The sequence below is a fragment of the Poromitra crassiceps genome (assembly GCF_964638095.1).
Source record: "Poromitra crassiceps genome assembly, chromosome: 6".
Taxonomy (NCBI): domain Eukaryota; kingdom Metazoa; phylum Chordata; class Actinopteri; order Beryciformes; family Melamphaidae; genus Poromitra; species Poromitra crassiceps.
The window spans coordinates 15,322,161-15,342,769 of record NC_139627.1 but is presented as its reverse complement, the minus strand read 5'-3'; the positions used below and the strand labels follow the sequence as shown (position 1 = coordinate 15,342,769).

Sequence of the window (20,609 nt, the reverse complement as noted above, 5' to 3'; positions counted from 1 at the left end):
CTGACTGGTTGTTAGTATACAAAATTAAAATTAAAATGGCAGATATAATATAGATATAATTAAAGAAAAAACATCCTAAAAACATCCTGTGTTGAATTTGGTCACTTGCTTCCTCTTCTACAAATCAGACTACAACTGTCAACATCCTCCCTAAATGAAAAGGAACAAATCCCTTCCCAAACAGCAGATAATCAGAGCGATAGCAGTGAAAATCCATTGGCTGCTGGAGGTTAGAAGCCTAGTGATTGGCTGCTGGAGGTTAGCAGCCTGGTGATTGGCTGCTGGAGGTTAGCAGCCTGGTGAATGGCTGCTGGAGGTTAGCAGCCTGGTGATTGGCTGCTGGAGGTTAGCAGCCTGGTGATTGTGAAATCCATGTGGAGCGACGTGCAGGAAATGGAGCAGCAGCTTTCTGGTAAGCCTGAGTCACAGCAGCCAGATCAGACATGCCCCAACTCCCACTCAGGCTCTCTTCACTGGAACTGGCCTCTACAATAACAGCAGCTTCAGTAGCCATGACCAAAACTACACCGGCTTCAGTATCCACGACCAAAACTACACCAGCTTCAGTATCCACGACCAAAACTACATCAGCTTCAGTATCCTCTACCAAAACTACATCAGCTTCAGTATCCACGACCAAAACTACACCAGCTTCAGTATCCTCTACCAAAACTACACCAGCTTCAGTATCCACGACCAAAACTACACCAGCTTCAGTATCCACGACCAAAACTACACCAGCTTCAGTATCCTCTACCAAAAGGAGACCAGCTTCAGTATCCGGTGCCGCATCTATGTGCCGACAGGCCGCAATGCCGATAGCCCACAAGCAGAACCAGCTGAGCGAGGCGGCGTGCAGCGTGTCGGTGGACCGGCTGGAGCTAACCTCTCTCAGCGCCCACACCTAAACCAAACCTCCCCCAGACCCTAAACCTAAACCTAAGGTCGGCATTGCGGGTGGTCGGCATAGCGGGTGGACACCCAGTATCCACGACCAAAACTACACCAGCTTCAGTATCCTATACCAAAACTACACCAGCTTCAGTATCCTCTACCAAAACTACACCAGCTTCAGTATCCTCTACCAAAACTAGTCAGTGAGCTTCAGAAAGTGTTACACTAAAACCAGGGTTCCCACACATTTTCAATAAAAAATGCCATACTTTTTCCACACCTTGATTTGTTTTCCAGATGTCTGATGTTCAATATGATTTATGCAGAGAGACGTCTAAAAATGGTAAATGGCCTGCATTTATATAGCGCCTTTATCCAAAGCGCTTTACAAACAGTAGGTACATTCACCCATTCATACACCGATGGCGGCAGGCTACCACGCAGGGGGCTGGCACACCATCGGGAGCAATTCGGCATTCAGTACCTTGCCCAAGGACACTTTGACATGCAGACTGGAGGAGGTGGGAATCGAACCACCGACCTCTTTTATCCAAAGCGATTAGTGGACAACCCGCTCTACCTCCTGTTAACTAGGTCATATCACTTTATACAGTGGAATCCGCTTATAGTGATCTATGTGAGACTAGTCTCGCTGGCCAGCCTCCTCTCCCTTCCGTCCGAGGAGTCTGGCGCCGCAGGTCTCCATAACTGGGATAAACCCTCCTCTGCTCTACTCTGCTCTCCCATTGGAGGCGTCGGTTTCAGTGGCAGCCGGATGTCCGCTCCCCGCTTAAGAAGCTCTGTCATTGGTTCCGACCATGTCAATCAGAGCGGCTTCCGCTCCCTCCTCCCTGTGTGTTGCTGTAAATAGTCCCCTGCCGCCTCAGGAAAAACAACAACGCTAACTAGCTAGCAAGCTAACGGCAGAAACCTATACGCTAGCTCGTTGCTACACGCTGAAAACGGCAAGTTGGATTGTTTGAAACTATTTTCCAAGGGCACTGCCGCTAAGCGCCGCCCATCGCAATCCCACTATGGAGACCTGCGGCGCCAGACTCCTCGTACGGAAGGGAGAGGAGGCTGGCCAGCGAGACTAATGTGAGACCACTGTGTTTGAAACAGGCCTAACTTACTGTATGGACTTTTAAAGTCAATAACATTCAGTAAATAGTGAACCTGTCCATTTCATCCCTTTATATGTACTGTATTCATGTAATAAATCTTATCCTCCTAATAATAAGAATGAGAAGTGTCTGTCTGTGTGTGTGTGTGTGTGTGTGTGTGTGTGTGTGTGTGTGTGTGTGTGTGTGTGTGTGTGTGTGTGTGTGTGTGTGTGTGTGTGTGTGTGTGGCAGTGGCCTGGGGTGGCGCGGGCCACGCCTAGAATCTGATTGGCCACTCCAGGTGCCACCCCATATGATTGGCTCTCTGCCCCGTCAGTAAACCAAGCTTCCGTGTATAGGCACAATCCAGTCTTAAACCTGAGAGGCAGTAATGAGCCATAGTAGTGTCTAGCCTGCCGAAAGCCCCAGAGAAGAAGTGTAGCATTCAGGAACAGATATTAAAGTCGAAGGATCCACTTTTGGAAAAGCCAAGTTAAAAAGACATGCGTGTTCTTGTTTTTCCTAACAATGGGTGAGATGCAGAGTAGTTTGTGGGGGGGGACAATTTAAGTGAATTGCCATCTATTCAGAACAGATGCAGTCGGCGTTTGAAGTAGTAAGAAAAAAGGTTTGTTCATTGTGAAACTTTCTTGCAAAAGAGCGTCTTCTGTGGTGGCTTGTCTTGAGTCATACGGGGTGGGGTTTACACAGAGGGTGAGAGTGAGTAAGAGGTTCCTGTGAAAGTGAAAGACGACTCACGGGTCAGAGCCGGGGTCAGTTGAGCCAGGGTCAGTTGAGCCGGGGTCACTGGTGTGAATAGGAAAGGCTACCGCTCCATCGACGCACAGATTGTGTGCGATGCTGACCTCGAGGTCCAAGCACGACAGCTTCATCCTCAAACATAGTCTAGGGAAAATAAGGTTTGACCTTAAACTAATTGCAACAGAATTTATTTTCACATTTTTATGTTTATATTGATGCCCGAAACACTATATTAAAAATCCCAGAAAATCCCATTAGTGGAAATATGTTAAAATTACATTTTTTCAAAATGGCTGCCATTATTAAAATGTTGGCCATATCTTGACTCCAACTAGACCTAGAATTACAAATTTGGTGTCTATTTCCACATTTTTGGGGGCAAGGAATCCACAGAAATGGTTGTTGAGTCTCTAAGAAATAATAATAATAATAACTAGAAAAGTGTCTGGCTGAGCCACGTGTAAAGTATAGGGCAAGCCGAATAATAATACATGTTTCAGTGTGCAATAATTTAGATAGGTTAACTGGAAAAGTGCCTTTGCAAAGTATTACTTTGCTCCTATCGCAGTAATACTGGTTAACGTTTATACTGTGTATACTGTTTACTCCATGCTATGTTGTGTTGTTTGTTTCTTCTATTCTGCTATTTTACTATTGCACTACTACTGTGTATTTATTTTAGGATATGTGTGTTTTGTGAACGAGCAGCTGTGATTTGTCCCAATTTCCCCCCGGGGATTATTAAAGTCTTTCTGATTCTGATTCTGATTCTGAAGTAGAACAGATTTTTATTTTCTCATGTAAGTATGTAGTCGTAATACAACATGTCATTTCTCACAATGTTAGCTACAACTTCATATTTGTTAATCATACACATTTTGGGTGATACCCATTACCCTTGAGCATATTGAAGTGCTTGCCATTGAAAAAAAAAGTTTGTTGAATTTATTCCCTCACAGTGTCTCTAAAAGTGTCTGGAAATACATCAAAAATGAGCACATCTATCTATCTAAGGGAGCTAGGGCTCTGTTTGTTTGTCTGTTTGTCTGTCCGTCCCACTGATGACATCATCTCGAGCAATTGTGATGCCATCAGTGATGTCACTCGAGCAATTGTGATGTCATCAGTGATGTCATAAATCCTTCCTGGCTCACCCTATATAAGTGGAAGCAGTGCACACGCAAGCATCCAGTCCCATAAAACACCACCAGCAAGCATCCAGTCTGTCCATAAGACGAAAAAGCAGCTCCTGCTGGTATATCAGTTGTGTGACCCCACAGACCTGCAGCGTAGGACCGAAGAGATACAAACTCCCCAGGTGGCTATTAATCACTCAGCCTCCCTCTCCATCTAACATCAACTCCACCAGTACCTCATCCACTCTACAACAGTGAGGCAACAGGCAAGTAACTACTACTTTTGTTTGTGAATATACTGATTCCTACTTGTATTGTTGTGAGATGCCTCGCAACAAAAAACGGAATCAGATGATGAAAAAGCTACATGCTGCAAAGAAACCTGAACCTGCTTTGAATCCCTTAGTTTTAGCTATGCAATGTTCTAAGCAGACTGGATGGCATGCAGCAGAAGCAGATGATAGAACGCTCATCCATAAGAGACTTGAGACTTGACTTGGACTTGTGACCAAAGACGTGAGACTTGACTTGGAGTATAGCTAAAAGACTTCAGCCTTGACTTGGGGACTCTAGCTCAAAGCCTTGAGACTTGCCCGGCCACGACCCATTGCTGTGCAGCAGCTATAATTGTTTATTTATGTTTGTTTATTGTTTATTTGCACAAAGAAAATGAATAACAACAGATAGTACCTTAGAAAGTATCTTAATTAGCTATTATTAAGCTATACCTATTAGTAAGCTATTAGCTAACTAGTAAGTGCTTATTAAGCTAGCCTACTTTGAATGGTAACACACAAAGACTGTCATTGGTAACAGACGATAAATGGCGGTCAACTTATCCATAACCTTCGGATATGGAGAATACTTAGCCTACCTGTCCACTCGTCTGCATGTTTGAGCTACAACTTGTGCTGTGCCTTGCCAAAATCAAATTGCCTCCAATGCGAAGCAGCTGCTTATGCGAGCTGCAGGGCTAGCTCAGTGAGCTGCAAGGCAGGCGAACTCGCGTAGCGTGCATGATGCCTAGTGGATTAAGATCCTACTTGATATCTTTGAGTTTTGCTATAAGTTGTACCATGTTCATGAGAATCACACACCTGTGGCATTCTCAATCCTCCCATAGGACATGGATGAAAGGCCAGGGGGTCTCTGATTTCGGATATTGATGTGTCCAACTGCTGCTATGTCACAGCTATCAGAGGTACTGGTTTGGCTCTCTGGTGTAACTCCAGCTATAATGCCCATAACATGGAATGTGTTGTGGCCATCAATGGTTCTGATGTTATGGTCCAATAAGTGGGCGGGGGGTGTGTGTGCCACGATTGTGATGTCACGATTGTCATGTATCAGTGATGTCACTCGAGCAATTGTGATGTCATCAGTGATGTCAATCGAGCAATTGTGATGTCATCAGTGATGTAATAAATCATTCTGTGGCGTTTTATGGCAGTTGGCATCCTTTATGTTGCATTACCGCCTGGCTGAGGCTTTATAAGTGGTTGGAGAAAAGTAGGGAGAAGAGCACAAGTGGTAGGCTACATCATCTCCAGAGTAAGTGTTTATTGTTTATTTATGTTTGTTTATTGTTTATTTGCACAAAGAAAATGAATAACAGATAGTACAAGTATCTTAATAAGCTATAAGCTATACCTATTATAGGTAAGTGCTTATTAAGCTAGCCTACTTTGAATGGTAACAGACAATGACTGTCATTGGTAACAGACAATAAATGGCGGTCAACTTACCCATAACCTTCGGATATGGAGACTTACCTGTCCACTCGTCTGCATGTTTGAGCTACAACTTGCGCTGTGCCTTGCCGAAATCAAATTGCCTCCAATGCGAGACTCGTGAATGACATGACTATGAAGTTATGGTTTGCGATGGCTGTCTGAGGGAACAAGATGTGCATGAAAACTCACCCTTTTCCACTAACTATTAGAACATATTAGCCACACTTACATTTTTTATGTTTTGTTTTGTTATGTTACAGTATGTTTGTAGGTAGAGCTTTTCCCTAGCCCCACCCCTTTCCTGACCACACCCCCTCCCACCTCCCACATACACTCCCCCCCGATACACCTGTCCATGCCCCCTACCCACCTCTCGAATCCAGACTCTCTACTGACCTTCCTATCCCTAGCAACGGACTCTTTTCCCTAGCCCCGCCCGCTCCATTGAGCCGACCCGGATCAGATCCGCTCCAAAATGTAATGGGTTCTTCCTTGGCCCATGCTACACCCTTCTACCAAGTTTCATGAAAATCGGCCCAGTAGTTTTGCCGTAATCCTCCTGCTAACAGACAAACGGTCAGACAAACGGCACCGAAAACATCACCTCCTTTGTGGAGACAATGCCAATTTTGAGAATGTTCCACTACTGGGATTTTCTGGGATTTTCAGTATGTTAAATTGGAAGGTTTCAAGAGCTGAATACAACACAAATAATTTCTGTTGCAATTTGTTTGAGGTTGGGTCATTTTTTCTCACAGATTCCCTAGACTAAGTTGGGACAGTAGACCCTTCTCACGGGGTCTTTTTTGTCGAAAAGGCAGGGTTAACACAGGTGCAAGCAAAACACTAATGAGGGCTTCACATTTCCACGATTAGAATTTGGAAACCCTCATTAGTGTTTTGCTTGCACCTGTGTTTATTAGACAATTATTTGTTCATGATTGTAAAGCCACAGCACAGTGAAGAGGATATTAATGTGAAGATTAGCCTCTTCATTTTGCTCTCAGAGTGCATCAGATTCATGCATTTTACTTTAAAATGTACAACATTTCTTTGTCCAGCACAGCTTCCCCTAGAAACCCCCCAGTCAGACTAATATTTTTATCCTGCTGGTGCCACCCCTGTTGGCACCAGCGCCTATGAGTGAGTGAGAAACGGAATAATGACATAATAACAGTATACTCCTAATGTTAATTTAGAATGAGATATTCCTCTAAATGGCTAAAAAACATCCAAACATCCAAAAAAGTAAAATTTTCACAGTCCCTTCCTTGCAGCACCCCCTACTTAAAAACAGTTCCAGTGTCCCTGGTGGTGACTGGTCAGCCATTCATTTTTCCATAGACATTTTGTAAAATACCTTTAAAAATTGTATTTGCTTGGTCAAACAAAGCGATTCAGTTATATTTAGAATCAGCATTTTACTTGGACAATTCTTTTTTTTAGTTTTTATCTTGTTTTCCCCCTTCTTGTGTCCGAGTGTAATGTTCGGGGGGGGGGGATGGATTGTCATCACACCGCCATGTGATGACAATCTTCCAACACTAGATTGTGTGTGTGTGTGTGTGTGTGTGTGGGGTGAGGCTGTATAAAAACGGAGCGGTGACATGACTCAAGCCTCTTCCACCTGTGACATTCCACCTGTGACATCTCCAGTTTCATCTCCACATCTCCATCTCCATTTAACCCCACCAGGTCTTGAGACTTTTGCACCAACTCTCTTATTTCACTCGGCACTTCACGTCCTACATCACCAGGATGCCTCTGCAATTTGAACTGTGTCCTGGTAGAATGATTGGCGGCTCCCACCCGTGCTTCATCATTGCTGAAATTGGACAGAACCACCAAGGAGACATTGAGATTGCCAAGAAAATGATCAAGATGGCAAAGGTAAGCTGGTGGAGGGGAGAGAGAGGTGTCTGTTTAGAAGCTATACCAGTGCTGTTGTTTCACCACCTTTTCCTCACCTCTCCTATCTGATCCTCTCCTCTCATGTGTTCTGTATCATCTCAGGACTGTGGTGCTGACTGTGCCAAGTTCCAGAAGAGTGAACTGGAGCACAAGTTCAGCAGGCGAGCCCTGGAGCGGCCCTACAACTCCAAACACTCCTGGGGGAAAACCTACGGGGACCACAAGCGCCATTTGGAGTTCAGCCATGAGCAGTACAGGGAGATGCAAAAGTATGCAAATGAGATTGGCATTTCCCTCACTGCCTCTGGGATGGACGAGGTAAGACAGATTTTTTATTTTTTATTTTTTTTAAGCAAGAAAGAATACTTCATTGCATTCTTCTAAAAGATTCATGGAACAGCAATACTATATATACAGTGTATATATATATATATATATATATGTGTGTGTGTGTGTGTGTGTGTGTGTGTGTGTGTGTGTGTGTGTGTGTGTGTGTGTGTGTGTGTGTGTGTGTGTGTTATTCCATAATTCCCACAGATGGCCATGGAGTTTCTCGATGAGCTCGATGTGCCTTTCTTCAAAGTTGCCTCCTGTGATGCCAACAACTTCCCCTATCTTGAGAGAACTGCAAAAAAAGGTATGAGGCACCATGTATCAATGCTTCAATCATTATTCCATTCTTTATGAAAGTTACATCGTTTTTTTCCTTTGGAAAATAAATAATTTCTTAATCCTCTTGGAGGAAATTTCAAAAATATATTCTGTAGAAGTATCCCAACCAATAGTCCTATTTTTTTAGTGCATTGATTCTACTTTACTCTACAATTAGGGCACAAACTATTTGACAACACATATAGGAGTATAAAAGTAGCTGAACTTACCTTCAGTTACACCGGTTGCTGGAAAAGTATTGTGTCGTTTGAAATAATCAAAAATGCGAAACTGCTTCTGAGAGTTTTTGTTCTCCTGAAAACATTTGAGACCAGACGGCAGACTAAATAGGGAGTCTTGGGTTCGGTGATGCTTGGGTGCATAGACACACCCACTGTAGGCGTGGTGAGTAAAGTAGGCAAGGTGAGGAGTAGGCAGTGTTGAGGAGTAGTGAACTACATGTAGTTTAACTACGTATAGTTGAACCACTCAAACTACAATTTTGGGAAATAAAATGGAAGCAATGAATATATATATATATATATATATATATATATATATATATATATATATATATATATATATATATATACATATATATATATATATGATTCTTACCCTAACCTTAATCATTCCTAGTCAAGTCTTTACTGCTTATTTGTCTGACAAAACAAAACCAAGAGGAACACAGATTTGTTTGCAATAAAAATATAGCATTGAATGTATTGGGTGACAATAAACTCAATTGAGAGTTTTTGCTGGCATTGTGCTTTTTGTAGGCTATTATATTTGATTTCATATGTACCTTCACATTGTTAATTTAATGTTTTTTTTCTTTGTTCTTTTTTTTACAAAGTATTTTGAACCAGTGGTGGAAATGTGGGGAACGGGTGGGAACGGAGTTAGAGTAAACATTGAGAGGGAACAGTAATAACAAGAGGGGAACGGCATTCCTCCTCAGGTTCCCCTTCAAAATGGCTTGCAATGCAGTGGAGAGCAGAGCAGAGCAGTAGAGAGCAGAGCAGTGGACAGCAGAGCAGAGCAGTAGAGAGCAGAACAGAGCAGTGGACAGCAGAGCAGTAGCGAGCAGAGCAGAGCAGTAGAGAGCAGAGCAGTGGAGAGCAGAGCAGTGGACAGCTCAGTTAGTTCTCACTCCGGAAAGCCGACACAACATGACAATACTGTACCAAAAAAGGTGTTCTGTTGACTCAGATTCTGCACAACAAAAACGACACTCATCTGTCTGAGCAATACCCCAAATATTTAACATTTTTCTAGTTGATAAAAATTATTAACTTATTTTGAACTAAAAAGATATTAGAAATGTGTGTTGTTTTATATAATAACTTGAACACTAAATTCCACGGTATGGCACAATCAAAAGTGTCCTCTAATCCAATCGGATTAAAGGAGGGGCAAAAACAAACAAAACAAAACAAGGGATGGCTAAAGTAACTAAACTAAAAGTAACTAATGGTGAAGAGGTGGGTCTCGAGGGTTGTTTTGAAAGTGTCCACCATGAGCTTTGAGGGATGCCCTAAGCTGTAACTAAAAGAAAAATGAAGTGTCGGGTAGGTCATAGCTGCCTTTAAGGTCCTGAAATGATTTGAGACCATCATTGTTGTAAATGTCACCCAATGTACACCCAATACATGGATGCCTTTCCTTTCCCAGTGTGAAAACATTGCCTATGCCCAATAAGTAATAATAATAATTTATTACAATAACTTCTGTCATAATGATGTTGAAAACTTGGCACGCAAATTCAGTACAACCTATAGGCTATGACAAAGTCCCTGCATCAAATATCGTTCACCACTGCTGCCTGCTTAGTCGCTATTTTTTTTTTTACTTTTTATTGACAGATTATCAAATATTTGCATTGTGTATCCAGAGTATCCAGACATTGCATATATGAACTCTCAGGATTACCTATACATTGTCGTTTACTCTTGATATACTGTCATAGAATTTTGTTTTGAAAAGAGTATATACGAAGAAAAGAAAAGACAAAACCACAACAGCCATCCAAAAAAGTAAAATCTAATGGGTGTTATATATTGAACCCAGTATTCCCATCTTGAGGTAAATTGTTCTAATCTATCGTTGACAAATGCAGTTAGTTTTTCCATCTTGTAGATATCCATCGTAATATTCATCCATTCTTTCAAATTAGGGCTTTGTCACAAAATTCCTAATGACTGACAAGATATTAAATAATGACAAGTGGACTTTTGATAACATACAGTGGGTGTCCAACTTTGAACACGACACAAGTGTTTTTATCGGACAGAAGTTTGCAGCGTTTTCTTTCTTCTTCCTTTGGTGGCCCCCATTTTGAAAACACCTTTGCTTCTTCTCTCTCTCTGTTGGCTCCTTCTATTTCTCCTCTTCCTGCTCTCTATCTGCCCCCTCCTTTCTTTCTTTCTTTCCGTCTGTCTGGGGCAGGCCGTCCCATGGTGGTGTCCAGCGGGATGCAGTCCATGGAGACGATGCGTCGGGTCTACCAGATGGTGAAGCAGCACAACCAGAACTTCACCATCCTGCAGTGTACCAGCACCTATCCCCTGGACCCTGAGCATGTCAACCTCAAAGTTATCACGGTGAGATGAATAGAATTTAATAGAATGTGTCACCTGCAAAAGTGAGGGGCTTGGGATCACCTGAACCGCTTCAACTGACTCCTCTAAATGTGGAGGAGCAGTTAGCTTAACTCCAAAGTCGCACCAGATCACTGAGCTCCTCACCTCCTCACATGATCGCCTTCTTCCATATGACCATTATGAGGGCTGCAAAAAGACTACCCAATAAATCAAGCTTTGTGGCTCAGCTGTGTGTGAATGGGTGAATGTAGGCCAGTAAAGTGCTTTGGATAAAAACACTATATATATCAAATGCAAACCAATCCAGTCCAGTCTCTTCACCATTCACCAACACAGTCAAACACATTGCCGCTGCCCCTAACCAGTGGTCAATCTCACTATTATTATTTTTTTACCTTTATTTAACCAGATAAAAAGCATTGAGATAGAAATCTCTTTTACAATGCTGACCTGGCCAAGAAGGCACCAACAACTATATGTCAGGGCATGACAAAGACAGTATTTACAGTCCAAACACACTGCTTGCTAGCGGAGCTCGCAAAGGTAGTGAGCACACTCACCAAATAAGAATAAAAATTCAGGTGCACGGCACAAAAGTAATAGTCAATAAACAAGGAATGCCAGCACGCAATGAATTTCCTTTCAAGGTTTTATTCCGTCATCGAGACCTTACAACGGACGTTTCAGCCAACAGGCCTTCTTCAGCGTTGTGATGCATAAGGCGGAAATCACAATTATATACCGGTAGCATCCGGAAACACAATCAATTAAGCCAACAAATTAAGCAAAACGTTTATTTCCAAATACACCACGAAACAGTACTATAACAAATACAACTATTATTACATAGAAGATATGTGAAACATAAAGCAGATGCTTTGGATGCTTTGGAAGCTCTTAATGCTGCATATGAAGTAGTAAGCAGAAAAAAGGCCCGTGCTTCCCCGTTTTTTTCTGCTTGTATGGAGCTTACTACTTCATATGCAGCATTAAGAGCTTCCAAAGCATCCAAAGCATCTGCTTTATGTTTCACATATCTTATATCAGTTTGGAGGCCTGGCTTCAGTTCTCAGCAGTTCTCACTATGGCCTATGATAAATTGGGTTCTAATAAATGGGTTATTCCTTGGCCCCTGCTATGCTACCTTCCACCAAGTTTCATAAAAATCGGAAACAATCCAACAGACGGATAAACCGCACCGAAAACACACACTACAGACAAGCAATAGTGAGCAATAGTTTATTTTTTACCCACTCTCTCTTCTCCCAAAGGAATACCAGAGGGAATTCCCGGACATCCCCATCGGATATTCTGGACACGAGCGGGGAATCTACATATCGGTGGCCGCTGTGGCGATGGGGGCAAAGGTCGTCGAGCGCCACGTAACTTTGGACAAGACCTGGAAGGGAAATGACCACGAGGCGTCCCTGGAGCCCGCGGAGCTGGCTGAGCTGGTCCGATCCATCCGGCTGGTGGAGACCGCGATGGGAACGCCCACCAAGCTGATGCTACCCTGTGAGAAGACCTGCCATGACAAGGTGGGTCCACTTTAGTATTTCATTACATTTTGTGTTACTATATCAAACTGTCCCCCTGCGCCTGCTCACATTTTCCCAGCCGGTCGGGCAAGAGAGCAGGGATGATGTAGTTTTGTAGGCCAATTAACCCAGAAGTGATGCACTTTCTGGTTCCCTTGTCGGGCAGTCAATGGGATTTCTGAGTGGAGTTATCAGTTAGCCTCCACAGTCCCTTGTCTAAACACTAGTGAGGTAAATATTATTGATATTATTAATATTAAGCTGAGAAGCAGTTCCAGGGACTTCCAGTCATAATATATTAATTATATGATTCATATTAAAGCAACTCGGAGCAAGATTTTCGATTGTTATTAAACAGTCTAAAGTTAACATTGACGCCTCACATCTTACCTATAATAGTAGATGAGACCAAAGCCGAGTGAATGTCTTGATGATTATAGAGTCTGTGTGCGGGCCGGGCAGATCCGGAAGTGAAACAAAACGGTTTACGGCAGCCACTTCGGCCATAACCACAAAATTGCTTCCAAACAAACTATTAGAATATAACGAGAGAGGTTCGCGAGAGTAGAAAGCCCCTTGAAGTAGCGAGGAAAGCTGTTTTGGGTCTGACTGTTGCTATGGCCGTAAACCGTTTCGCTCTGCCTAGCAACGGTTTACAGCTGCCATAAACCATTTCGCTCTGCCAAACAAATATTAGTTATTAAACCATCTGTGGTTTTGGTTCTCTCTTCTCCATTTCTTTTCCAGCTGGGCAAGTCAGTGGTTGCCAAGGTGGCCATCACCAAAGGCTCGGTGCTGAGCCTGGACATGTTTGCGGTGAAGGTGGGCGAGCCGAGGGGCATCGCTCCAGAAGAGATGCATCACCTGGTGGGCAAGAAGGTCTGTGTGGACGTGGAGGAAGACGACAGCATCACAGCTGCCATGATAGAATAAGGGTCTGCCATGAGGGTTGGGCGAGAGACGCAGCCAGAGAGAGAGAGTGAGAGAGAGAGACAGTGGAGGCACAGCAGCAACACACACACACACACACACACACATACAAGACCACATGCGCACATACACAGTACATGGGAGGATTGAATTTGTTTTTCTGTTACTTTAATTTAATGTTTTCATAATTTAATTGATGGTTAATCTGTTGTTATATATACTTTGGCAATATTGTTTGTCATGCTAATAAAGCCCCTTCAATTGAAATTGAGAGTCTTTTTCAAGGACGCAATGAGTAAAGCACAAGCTATATAAAAATGCATTACAAACATTCCAGTGCAAAAAATATATGAAATCACATGAAAATCACAGGTTCAGACAAACAACAAGACTACGAGAAGCATTGTGCAATCCCCACAAAATCCCTGGACGTCTCCATAGATTTCCTGCCTCACTGTTCTATGTGGTGTGTGTGTGTGTGTGTGTGTGTGTGTGTGTGTGTGTGTGTGTGTGTGTGTGTGTGTGTGTGTGTGTGTGTGTGTGAGATACCATACAGCAGTGGTTCTCAAACTCTTTCACCTCAAGGACCCCTACACTAACACAAATTAGACCACGGTCTCCCATCTGATAAGATTTTCAGCTTTTAGATGTTTTTAGATGTGTCTGAAACCCATGAAGAAAATAGTCTGTCATGTTGTTACTTATGGATCAATCTGAGGCCTGTACTACGTAGCTAGATTAATGCTTTATCTGAGTAAGTTTGAGTTTGAACCTGGTTTAGCCTTACTACAAACCCTTGCCCTTGCTGCCCGCATGGCCTGTCCTATTGCAGCTATGTTTAACTCACAGTTCTTGCCAGCAAACAGTTATTTGAGGAGAAGCTGAAGAGTTTCCACGTTTCCTTTGGCAGATGATATATTTTGAGGGATATGCATCTCTGGGAATCTTGATATCTTTTATGTCAGTCTTTACCAGTCTGGCAGCGGTTTTCACAAGACACACTTTTTCTTCATCAACATCATTATTGTCCTTCTTAGATGCATGCAAACATGCACTCAGAATATTTGAGGCCTTCGGCTTCAATGTAACCCCTTCTGGTTTGCCATTGATTTCTGTAATGATTATTTGATCATCACTTCAAGCTATTGTTAAGTTTTCACAGTTAGGTCTCCAAGTGCAATTTGCTCATCATCATTCTGTTCTAAATAGCTGTCTGCTCTTTTTCTTTGGACAACCATGTTCTTCATCAAAGGTCTGAGGTATTTGTTTTTTGCTACAGATATATGGCATCTGCACCATGAAGATCTTGGGCAAATTAATCTTGAAGGTCTTCTTCCTCTGTGGTGTTTTATGGCAGTTGGCATCCTTTATGTTGCATTACCTCCTCCTTCTGAATTTATCAATCCACTGTTTCCCTACATTCTGTAACACCCGATCCCCTCTCCTCTTCTGTTGGTCTTTTCTGAAAGTCTTCTTCTTCTTCTTCTAATGGCTTTCTGGCAGACTGATGCCTTGCGGTGGTCCTAAAAGGAAACATAAGTGGGCGGGCGGCGTGTGTGCCACGATTGGGATGTCACGATTGTCATGTATCAGTGATGTCATCAGTGATGTCACTTGAGCAATTGTGATGTCATCAGTGATGTCACATGAGCAATTGTGATGTCATCAGTGATTTCACTCGAGCAATTGTGATGTCATCAGTGATGTAATAAATCCTTCTTCTGTGGTGTTTTATGGCAGTTGGCATCCTTTATGTTGCATTACCGCCTGGCTGAGGCTTCATAAGTGGTTGGAGTATAAGTAGGGAGAAGAGCACAAGTGGTAGGCTACATCATCTCCAGAGTAAGTGTTTATTAGTGGCTGGGCCAGCGAAGCGGCAGGGCCACTTATTGTGTTTGCCCCTATTATTAGTCTTCTTCTCCCAGGAAGTTGGACTTCCCATGTATGAAAATAAACCAAATTTGCACAAAGGTCCAGGCCCATGCCAAACTTCGTTGACGCGAATTTGGTGCCAATAGTCCTGATGGTGGCGCTACAGCGACCGTCTAAAGTTTAAAACTTTGAAAATTCATAACAAATCAGGCCTATGTGCTACGACTTTGCAACTTTCAACGAAATGTGGGCCCAAGTGAGGAGACACTTTTGTACACTGCAACCTATGGCCAATTATGAATTCTAAAGACTGCAAAACTGCAAAAACTGTCAAACTAATTAAACCCTACTCCCACATTTTTTCTTCAAACCACACCAAACTTAAGCATCTGCATCGTTAGACTGTCCTACACAAAAGTTTCAAACAGATTTTCGATTGATCAAAAATTTAGCCCACAGGCCACAGTGCATCAAAATGTTGAATGTATAGCCTAAAAAGCATCTTAATAGGTTGTATTTGTGATGTCATCAGTCACTCGAGCAATTGTGATGCCATCAGTGATGTCACTCGAGCGTGATGTAATCAGTGATGTCATAAATACTTCCTGGCTCACCCTATATAAGTGGAAGCAGTGTGTGTTTTTACACGCAAGCATCCAGTCCCATAAAACACCACCAGCAAGTATCCAGTCTGTCCATAAGAGGAAAAAGCAGCTCCTGCTGGTATATCAGTTGTGTGACCCCACAGACCTGCAGCGTAGGACCGAAGAGATACAAACTCCCCAGGTGGCTATTAATAGCTCAGCCTCCCTCTCCATCTAACATCAACTCCGCCAGTACCTCATCCACGCTACAACAGTGAGGCAACAGGCAAGTAACTACTACTTTTGTTTGTGAATATACTGATTCCTACTTGTATTGTTGTGAGATGCCTCGCAACAAAAAACGGAATCAGATGATGAAAAAGCTACATGCTGCAAAGAAACCTGAACCTGCTTTGAATCCCTTAGTTTTAGCTATGCAATGTTGTAAGCAGACTGGATGGCATGCAGCAGAAGCAGATGATAGAACGCTCATCCATAAGAGACTTGAGACTTGACTTGGACTTGTGACCAAAGACGTGAGACTTGACTTGGAGGAGTAGCTAAAAGACTTCAGCCTTGACTTGGGGACTCTAGCTCAAAGCCTTGAGACTTGCCCGGCCACGTCCCATTGCTGCGCAGCAGCTATAATTGTTTATTTATGTTTGTTTATTGTTTATTTGCACAAAGAAAATGAATAACAACAGATAGTACCTTAGAAAGTATCTTAATAAGCTATTATTAAGCTATACCTATTAGTAAGCTATTAGCTAACTAGTAAGTGCTTATTAAGCTAGCCTACTTTGAATGGTAACACACAAAGACTGTCATTGGTAACAGACGATAAATGGCGGTCAACTTATCCATAACCTTCGGATATGGAGAATACTTAGCCTACCTGTCCACTCGTCTGCATGTTTGAGCTACAACTTGCGCTGTGCCTTGCCAAAATCAAATTGCCTCCAATGCAAGCTGCAGGGCTAGCTCAGCGAGCTGCAAGGCAGGCGAACTCGCGTAGGGTGCAAGATGCCTAGTGGATTATAATTTCAATTTGAATGGTGAAATTAGATCCTACTTGATATCTTTGAGTTTTGCTATGAGTTGTACCATGTTCATGAGAATCACACACCTGTGGCATTCTCAATCCTCCTATAGGACATGGATGAAAGGCCAGGGGGTCTCTGATTTCGGATATTGATGTGTCCAACTGCTGCTATGTCACAGCTATCAGAGGTACTGGTTTGGCTCTCTGGTGTAACTCCAGCTATAATGCCCATAACATGGAATGTGTTGTGGCCATCAATGGTTCTGATGTTATGGTCCAATAAGTGGGCGGGCGGTGTGTGTGCCACGATTGTGATGTCACGATTGTCATGTATCAGTGATGTCATCAGTGATGTCACTTGAGCAATTGTGATGTCATCAGTGATGTCACTTGAGCAATTGTGATGTCATCAGTGATGTCACTCGAGCAATTGTGATGTCATCAGTGATGTCACTTGAGCAATTGTGATGTCATCAGTGATGTCACTTGAGCAATTGTGATGTCATCAGTGATGTCACTCGAGCAATTGTGATGTCATCAGTGATGTAATAAATCCTTCTGTGGTGTTTTATGGCAGTTGGCATCCTTTATGTTGCATTACCGCCTGGCTGAGGCTTTATAAGTGGTTGGAATATAAGTAGGGAGAAGAGCACAAGTGGTAGGCTACATCATCTCCAGAGTAAGTGTTTATTGTTTATTTATGTTTGTTTATTGTTTATTTGCACAAAGAAAATGAATAACAGATAGTACAAGTATCTTAATAAGCTATTATTAAGCTATACCTATTATAGCTAACTAGTAAGTGCTTATTAAGCTAGCCTACTTTGAATGGTAACAGACAATGACTGTCATTGGTAACAGACAATAAATGGCGGTCAACTTACCCATAACCTTCGGATATGGAGACTTAGCCTACCTGTCCACTCGTCTGCATGTTTGAGCTACAACTTGCGCTGTGCCTTGCCGAAATCAAATTGCCTCCAATGCGAGACTCGTGAATGACATGACTATGAAGTTATAGTTTGCGATGGCTGTCTGAGGGAACAAGATGTGCATGAAAACTCACCCTTTTCCACTAACTATTAGAACATATTAACCACACTTACATTTTTTATGTTTTGTTTTGTTATGTTACAGTATGTTTGGTAGAGCTTTTCCCTACCCTTTCCTGACCACACCCCCTCCCACCTCCCACATACACTCCCCCCCGATACACCTGTCCATGCCCCCTACCCACCTCTCGAATCCAGACTCTCTACGACCTTCCTATCCCTAGCAACGGACTCTTTTCCCTAGCCCCGCCCCCTCCCTTGAGCCGACCCGGATCAGATCCGCTCCAAAATGTAATGGGTTCTTCCTTGGCCCATGCTACACCCTTCCACCAAGTTTCATGAAAATCGGCCCAGTAGTTTTGCCGTAATCCTCCTGCTAACAGACAAACGGTCAGACAAACGGCACCGAAAACATCACCTCCTTTGTGGAGACAATGCCAATTTTGAGAATGTTCCACTACTGGGATTTTCTGGGATTTTCAGTATGTTAAATTGGAAGGTTTCAAGAGCTGAATACAACAAAAATAATTTCTGTTGCAATTTGTTTAAGGTTGGGTCATTTTTTCTCACAGATTCCCTAGACTAACAGTCCAGTCTCTGGAGACGCTTGGAAGCAGACCCATACCCTGGAGGTTGTTAGGGGACTCAGGCTATCCACTGAAAAAAGTGGCTTATGACGCCTTATCTCAGCCCAGCAAACGAAGAGTCAGCAACGCTACAATACAGCGCATATCCGCCTTATTTCTAGATGCCATGATGCCTTACGTGAAATATGGGTGCTTCTTCCGGTGTAATCGATGATGATGGTATAGTGTTCTAGAAGGTTATTGGCCTATAGATTGGGGCCTGTAGGTAGCCTAATCTATTAATGTATTAGGTGAATGACAGGGGTCCACCCGCTATGCCGACCACCCGCAGTGCCGACAGCCCGCAATGCCAACGTTAGGTTTAGGAACGGGGGGTGGGAGAGGTTAGGGTTAGGGTCTGGGGGAGATTAGGTTTAGGCATGTGGGGTGGGAGAGGTTAGGTTTAGGCGTGGGGGCTGGGAGCGGTTAGCTCCAGCCGGTCCCCGACACGCTGCACACCGCCTCGCTCAGCTGGTTCTGCTTGTGGGCTATCGGCATTGCGGACTGTCGGCACTGCGGTCTGTCGGCACATAGACGCGGCACCGAATGACAGGCATATATTGATCGAGCCTGAGAGCTGCAGTTATAGCCTCTTGGTATTGCTGAAAAATAAATAACAGTAGCTATAACTTTTAGCGACATTTATACTGTTTTCGAAAGAGACACAGATGTAGGCCTAGTTAAGTTTGGGCTCTGCTATTTCAAAGTATAGGCTATAACAACTTTAAATGGTTGTTGCCAAGTTTATTCGATTATTATACGATTATATGAGGTTTCCAGTTAGCCTTGTGACCTACAGTAGATGCTATGGCCAAGCTAATACCTACATGCCTTCCTTTGGTTATAGGCATCTTAATGGAGCCTGACAGAGCGGCGGCTGTAGCTGGTGCCTGTGTGGTGCTTCACAACATGGCCATGATGTGGAAGGTACCACTGGTGGATGAAGGAGTTGGAGATGATGGGGGTGATGACATTCCCTTTGGCAACGAGGAGCACATACCGGCTGAGGCTGCCACTGTGCGGGCCTACCTTTCTGCCTCCTACTTCGGATGAACTCAAAAGGCTCACATAGGAATAGGCACGTTTATTAAGGCCTACTGTAAATACAACACAACTGCACAGTGCTTCATGAACCAGAATTGGTAACAACAATATTAGTATAATAGTATACGTAGTAGTTAATAGTAGTATAAGTTTAATAGTAAATATTAGTAACAACAATCTAAAAAATAGTGGTATTAGTAAATAACATTGGGGCCTATAGTAACAGTCGGCCGAATAAGATTTAGCTCTTACATTTTTTTACCGTCTTGAAATACTAATACAGGAGTTGGCTAATTCCTACGGCTCGTGTGCAAATGTGATGGTGTATCCCTGTGTTTTTAGTTCTTCTTGGAGTTTAAATATTTATTATGTTCAATTTCAGCTTTTCAAGGCAAATTTTTTCTTTTTCCGCTTTAATTGTTTCTGTTTCCTCTATGACCTTCTCTATCTCAGCTCTCAAGAGTCGCCATCGTAGCGTGTTCAAATCCTCATCTGTGCTGCTCGCAGCGTTCAAATCCTCATCTGTGCTGCTCGCAGCGGAAGGCCTTCTGTTGCGTTTAGCACGCTTGGCTGGTGGTGGGTGGCTGCTGGACATATCCTGGGGGAGCTGTGTAGGCTGACTGTCATCTACATCCAGGTGGGGGAAGAGGTTGTTCAGCTGTATGAGGATGGGGTGCAGCTGCTGTTGGTGGCAGGGCTGGTGTTGCTGGTGGGAGAGACGATGGTGACACCTCTTCTGCTGTTCCACTCTCAATCCCACATGAAATGCCAATCACTGAAGGGGGAGTCCTCTCCAACTATATCCAAAACAAGTGAGGAGTAATGGCCCCATGTCTCGTCTGGCTTTGGTCCACCTCCTGTTGGGACACTCCGTGGGAAGTCCTCAACGGCCTGCATTTTCAGGTCACTCCACTTTCTTCCTCACATCTCTAATCTCCCTAGTGTTCCACTGAGTCCACTCCTTTTGAATTCATGGCTTCTGTGATGTTCTCCCATACTTGTTGTTTCCGTTTATTGGTGATGAAGTTGTTAAATTTAGATTCTAATGCCTCTTTGTTTTCTTTATATTTTGAGATTTGATTTCTCATCTATCAAACCTTGCGTAGAATCCCTACTAAGGATTCCTACG

The 20,609-nt window shown here is 43.2% G+C and overlaps 1 protein-coding gene across 1 annotated transcript; it reads left to right on the top strand.

Moving 5' to 3' along the window:
• The first annotated feature begins 7,269 nt into the window (after nt 1-7,269).
• Nucleotides 7,270-13,359, top strand: LOC310778105 (N-acetylneuraminate-9-phosphate synthase-like). Its single transcript, XM_083638436.1, has 6 exons — nt 7,270-7,517; nt 7,641-7,856; nt 8,076-8,175; nt 10,638-10,792; nt 12,064-12,330; nt 13,078-13,359. Exons 1-6 carry the CDS (start codon nt 7,386-7,388, stop codon nt 13,261-13,263), a joined length of 1,056 nt encoding a protein of 351 aa, XP_083494562.1. The 5' UTR covers nt 7,270-7,385; the 3' UTR covers nt 13,264-13,359.
• Nucleotides 13,360-20,609: the final 7,250 nt, after the last annotated feature.

Bases quoted from the DNA above. Each gene is read 5' to 3' on its own strand.
- LOC310778105 (XM_083638436.1), top strand. From the start codon at position 7,386: ATGCCTCTGCAATTTGAACTGTGTCCTGGTAGAATGATTGGCGGCTCC. The intron at 8,176-10,637 runs GTATGAGGCACC...TGTCTGGGGCAG, and splicing joins TGAGAGAACTGCAAAAAAAG to GCCGTCCCATGGTGGTGTCC. The intron at 10,793-12,063 runs GTGAGATGAATA...CTTCTCCCAAAG, and splicing joins TCAACCTCAAAGTTATCACG to GAATACCAGAGGGAATTCCC.